Below are 6,354 nucleotides of genomic sequence, written 5' to 3'. Positions count from 1 at the left end.
TCTATGCATTGGCATTTTGACGAAGAATCCCAACGTGATCAGTTGTTGTGCAGTAAATCTGCAACTCGTCTGTTCCATCAGAACCACCGTAACTATAGTATTGGTTTTCATTGTTGTTTGATTGCAATTACAGGATATTGCGACAGATGGCTGTCAATGAAAGGTGGTCAGGTGTTCAAGGTCATTCCAATGCCAATAGCTAGATGAGATATATAAGAGAGACAGATAAAGACATTCCACCTGAGACATTTGTCCTCTGTAATATATGCTCATAACAATCGATCTCCTACTTGAAAGGAACAAGAACATTTAATAACACATACTCTATCTACTGTTATCACCTAAAGAAACATGCAGTTAAAATTCTATAACTTCCTCTTGTTATTAAGTGGTACAACGCCATCTGACACTAAATGCTTATGAGCATGGTTACTAGACAAGTTTAATTGTTAATTAATTGTATTTTATTGATAAAACTTTGACGTCCTCTTAATGCTTTTTGGCAGTCATCATATGGTGTCCTGTCATAGTCATGTATTAAATTGCGTCAAAAGTTCATTACTGATTCGTAATGAATTATTTTTCATTTAGGAAACCTCGACTTCAGGCCATTTAAAATATACACAGAATTTTATCGGATCCCATTGCCATAGCAGGCGTTTAAAGAAGCAATAATGTTTCGGGGTGTGGGTGGGAGGGGGGATGCATGTGAGGAAGAGATATATTTCCCTCTTTAAATTGTGAAGGGGCAGGAGTTTGCTTTTCGCCCCCATTGTTTAACACGTCATGTACTTGAGTTTTTGGATCATTACACTTTGTTATTGAATTAGTAGAAAATAACACTAGGAAAGCAACATGGTCGGATTTTTATTCCATATACCTCGATCATAACGATTCAATAAACTTGGACAACCTGCAGAACGTATTGAATAATACACATAAAGATCATCACTAAACTATTTTAAGATGGCTTTTTATAAATATTTTTTTATTCGAAAAGGAAAAAAAATCATAATGTAATAAATATTACCTTTGAAAAATCAAAGCGTTTTTTGCTTTCACATAATTAGTTAACTAACTCTATACGAATAACTTTGGTCAGATTTAATAAAATACATACAACCTGCCTGTATAAAGTCACAACATGGTGCATCTAGTAGTTCCAAACCATTAAAAACAGATATTAATATTACTGTAGGCCTCGACATCTACTGCATCATCAAGCCAATCTTGCCTCAAGTTAGTAAACCGAACCATATTCTTTTTGAAACAGGTGACACGATAAAACCTATTAAAAATTGGAGACAAAGTGTGCTGTTTGTATTATTGCTTGATTTACAATCACAGGAGACTGCTACAAAGTAAGCAATTATCATTGAAAATTGGTCAGGTGGTCAAGATCATTCCATGGTGAATAGCCATAGATGGTGTATGATGATATTTCATTCGGGAAATTTTCCCCTTGAATGATTCAAGAAAAACTAATGCAGGAAAATATTATTTCATTTTTAAATGTACAACTTTGTATGGATGAACTTGAATCAATAGCCAATTATAAATAATTACCTGTAACACAAACAGTTACACACACATACTCTGAATATAGCAGACGGTCTATTACGAAAACACTTTAGCTTCTTGTATTAAACTAAATTATATAGTATAAGGTAAGATTTCACACAAAGAAATAATGTTCACTTTGAAATGGCGGTACAACGCCATTTTGAAATTGAATGTTAATGTGCATGATTAGTCTCAGTTTTTAATTAAAATTGGCTTAAATTAACACAAATAATCCTTTGTTTTGATCTGATGTCTCATAATTCACAACCAATTGGTAGTCTTTTTCAAATAAGATGTACAAAAAGACATGTTAGTTTTCGCCTGCAACTGAACCAACTATCTCATGGTGTAACGTCTTGATTTGGATAATGTTCATGTTTCCGCCAACACCTACTGAGATAAAGTTGATCAATGCATCAACGATGACACTGCGCATTAAAGAGTCAACTAGGCTCACTTGATTTCACCGGTTGTTGATCCCCCTATAAGGCAACATATTTTCCATATTAACTCACACACACACTACACCACCAAAATAATGTTGTTACAGTAGTCTATCTGCCCTTGTAGATTTTTTCATTGGGTAAAAGTTGTCCTTCACTTGAGAACCGAAGCGTTATCTATTCGTGGTAACTTCCGTAATGTTCCGTACCTTGAGGAATTAAGTCCAGAAAGTCGCAACTTTTCGTCACTTGTAAAAAAGCCTCTTTACTCGCAGGTTAACCAATGTTCTACGCTGCTCTTTGTAAGCCTTACGTGATGTAAAATAGCCTCAGTTGATTCAACCGTTGCAGAAATCCTGCTCTTCAAGTTACAAACTCCACTCACGCAAGCACACAGAGGAAGACAAATCTTCTTTGATTACATATACACTAGGATTTTTGTTGCTTTTGCACTTGTCATTAGAGAGAATAATCGAGCAAATTGATAACGGCCCTAATTGGAATTTTTTACCTTAAAGGTCAGAAATGATTACGATAATACTATCTGCTAAACAATTATTGTTGTAGTTGAAGTTTATAGCACATTCTTCGTATAAAGAACAAGCCCTTGACACGACAGGTCACAGGTAATTTAATTTCTCACCCATATACACATTGTAACAGTTGCTCTCGCGTCTTTTGGGGGGAAATCCACCGTATGTACATGGCTTGATCGGTTTGAACTGTGAATACGAGACAAGCGGTAATCAGTATAAAATGAAGTATGTTGTAACACCTTTACACATGTTAGATTGCACATTTTGGGCGTTCTGTAGTAAAGTGTCATCCACTATCTGTTAAAATGTGGACGAAATTATTGACGAAAACCTTTATAATAGTGTGGTAAGTCCAGTCAATTATTATGCAAAGGAATGTGTGTTTAGCATTTCCTGTTGTAAGTACTTCTCCGTAGCAACTGATTATCAATGTAAAATAGACAAAGGACACAACCCAGTTATCCAATCAGGATCTGAACATGTAACCCGTATAGCATATTAACCAATTTATTACAAACGCTCTCGATTAACCATTTTATATGATTGCCAAATCTACCAATCAAAATGAAACTCAGTTCTCACAAATGTAGAAGAAAATATTAAAGAAGCTTCACTGTTTCTAATTGTATCATCTGAAATGACGTAACATAGTCATGATTTATAAGGAATGGATCATAGTCATGAACGAAATCTCCACTTTTTAACCACGTCATATTTGCCGGGTTGTTTGGCTATTATTAAGTAGCCATCAAACTCTTTGAAATGTGTTTTGGTGGGTGGGGCGGGGATGAAGAGAAACAAGTTTCCCCCATTTTATAGGTGGGAGGGCAGGCGTAATTTCCTGCCACTCACTTCTCTAGCACAGGATGCACTCCACATCGTCGAACAAAACATTGAAGTGTGAAAAACAAGCTAGGCAACCAATGGACATGTTTAGTCTCACATACATGATAATAATATTTTAAACTATCTTTTAAAATTTAAAATATTGAAAATACACATGAAATATTCTCTTTAAACTAGTACAATAGATGGTTACAACTACCAGCGTTGCCCACTAATTGCCTACTATGTAGGATTGTAATAAAAAGGACATTGTTTTCGAAAACCTGCTTACAATTATCTTATGTTGAGTAATAATCTGTTCGTTTTCAAAGATGTTGAAATATAAAAGGCTTGTTTCGAAGTATTACATGTTTACTGCTTTTCATAAATAGGTATAACAACTCATTCTGTGGTGAATCTGGTTGAGTTAAATATTTTCTATGTAAAATTTACGAGACTCGACAATCAATTGCATACTTTAGATTTCTTACAAAAAAATTAAAGCAGGCACAGGGAATTCAATACATGTTTGACTTGCATGTATAAATCAAATCATCTGATCGATTTCCATTGCCTTATATTCATTACGATAACCAGTTAAAAGGTTATGGTATCAATACAGCTGAGTATACCTTCCTTCAAAACTACAAGGTCAATTGAATTTCATTGTCACGTAGCCATAAAACAATTACTTCCATTGTCATCCCGTTCGTTTTTAATTTGAATCAGCACATACATTATTCAAATGAAACACGCCCACATGTGCGCATGCACGGGTGTTACTTTAGAACGACTCCTTGTTTTGATTGATAAACAGCGCCCCTCGCTTTACAGACAGACTCGCGAAGTGTTGCAATAAATTCATCATGTTTACTGTGAATAATTGTGACAATACCGCGATCTATCGATATGGGATTTGTACCTGTTTTACATTGTTTTCTCAATTTTCTGATCACTTTTTCATTTTCCGAAGATATTGATTGTGATTATCACTGTCAAGATGGACATACAGTAAATTCAACATACTGTTATGTGGTAGTAGGCTGTGACTTATCGTTTCCAAATATTTCATTTTCATTTATATTTATAAATGTACTTATATTAGATTTGAACTTCACCGAGCTTGCTACCGATGGTGCTGATCATCGAGCTCCCTTTTTTTACTCTGCAATGTTCTGGGAGTTTGAGGATCATAAAGTCTACAGACATCCACTGGACTGTCGTCCCGACTGTATTGCAACACACATACCGTCTATTTGGTAAGCTCTACCTAACATTTATCTACTCATACTCAGTTATGTATGACTAAAAGCCGTCGAGTGTTATAGACAAATGTTCAGAGTAACCAAAATCATTGAAACATCTGGCAAAACGTTACTGTAAAATTTAAAATTCTTTACATGCATTGATGTAAGAAGTTACTTTGATTGAAAAAAAACGGACAGAAATAAACAAGTGATTAGACGTTCGCAAAAAAACAAAGAGTTTAAAAAGAAATCACTTTAAGAATTCGTTAACAAGGATGACATGATGTGTCTTTTCGTTTTCTGAAGTGAAATTTGAATATATTTCCACATTATAGAACTACCATTATATACGGATGGTTATTAGGTAAGGTGGGTTAGAGGACCATCAAAATGGAGACTGATGTTCAGTTCTCTGACAAAGTTTTCCCAAATTCTTTGAAAACGAATTGAATTGTAAGTCGGCTTGGACTCTCGTTATCGAGGTGTGCATTGAAATATAGGTTACCCGATAACGGCACAATGAACAATGCGATTAATTACATTCCATTAATTATTCAATATATAAGTATTTCTATCCCATTACTCAAATTCATTGAGTCTAATGTTCACAGACCTAACATACTGTAATCTAATCAATGTAGATAGATCATATGAGTTGACATCAACCTCCTCAGGGTCGCACAACCCTTATACATATAGGGGTGGTAATTGGATTAGATGGGTTAGAGGACATTCGGAATCGAGATTGATGTTCAGTTCTTTGATAAAGTTTTGCAATATTCTTTGAAAACGAATTTAGTTCTAAGCTGGCTTGAACTCTCGTTATCGAGGTGTGAATAGTTAATATTTATTACCTGATAACGGCACAATGAACTAGCGATTAATTATATACCATAAATTATTCAATATGTAAGGGTGAAGGATTCCACAAAAAAAGCAATGGGAGGTTAATAAAGATCTTACATTTTTAAGAGCGTTTTACTAATCTTCCTATCATATGAGTCCACGAACCTGTTGTATTTAAACTGTGATAAAGTAACACTAAATGTAACTTGATAAAGAAGAAGATCGACGACCATGAAAATATGATCAAGCTCCAAGTTGCACTCTCATTCTCTGTTTTTCTCAGTCTAACTCAATATGAAAGTATAGTTATGACATTCGTTACATACTACAACTTGAATTGTTGTTACTGTTTCAAAAGCCACGTATAAGCATTAAATTAATACCGAGAACACAAAGGATTGCAAACGATTCATACACACACACTCACCCTTCAACAAATTTGTATGTCATTAAATAACAATGTTATATAAAAATCATTAGCATACTTCTCAGCTAATATTACTGCTCAAATTAAAAAAAAAACAAAGCGATATTTCAGATTCGAAACACACTCGTGCATGCATGTTGTGATGTCGGACATATATTTTCCAGTCATGCGCAGTTGAAAACAAATTAACGCATGCCCATTGTAACAAAGATCACTGTCGACTTGATATGAGTTTTCAAATAAATATAGCTAGAAACGCACGTCTGCGACATTGGACAACTTGAAAAGTCGTTAGTGATTTAAAGATGGATGGTTTCATTGTTTCAAAGTTCTTTCATCTGGCCATCTTCCTGGTATTATATACTTGTAACGTAATCGGCTGTTACTACTACTGCACAGAAGGACAAACAGTAAATTCAAAGAAATGTTACGCTATGCTAGGCTGTGACTTCTCGTTCCCGGATATT

The 6,354-nt window shown here is 34.7% G+C and overlaps 1 protein-coding gene across 1 annotated transcript in view; it reads left to right on the top strand.

The window, feature by feature from the left end:
• Positions 1 to 6,140: 6,140 nt before the first annotated feature.
• LOC139975686 (uncharacterized) overlaps positions 6,141 to 6,354 on the top strand; it is a 19,464-nt gene continuing 19,250 nt past the window's right edge. Inside the window, exon 1 of the mRNA XM_071983795.1 lies at positions 6,141 to 6,354. This exon is cut by the window's right edge and continues 670 nt beyond it. Within this exon, the coding sequence (XP_071839896.1) occupies positions 6,193 to 6,354 (162 nt within the window). The 5' untranslated portion in view covers positions 6,141 to 6,192.

The sequence above is a fragment of the Apostichopus japonicus genome, chromosome 11, assembly GCF_037975245.1.
Source record: "Apostichopus japonicus isolate 1M-3 chromosome 11, ASM3797524v1, whole genome shotgun sequence".
In the NCBI taxonomy this organism is placed as follows: domain Eukaryota; kingdom Metazoa; phylum Echinodermata; class Holothuroidea; order Aspidochirotida; family Stichopodidae; genus Apostichopus; species Apostichopus japonicus.
The sequence above is the reverse complement of the archived record's forward strand: the minus strand, read 5'-3'. Positions and strand labels throughout refer to the sequence as shown.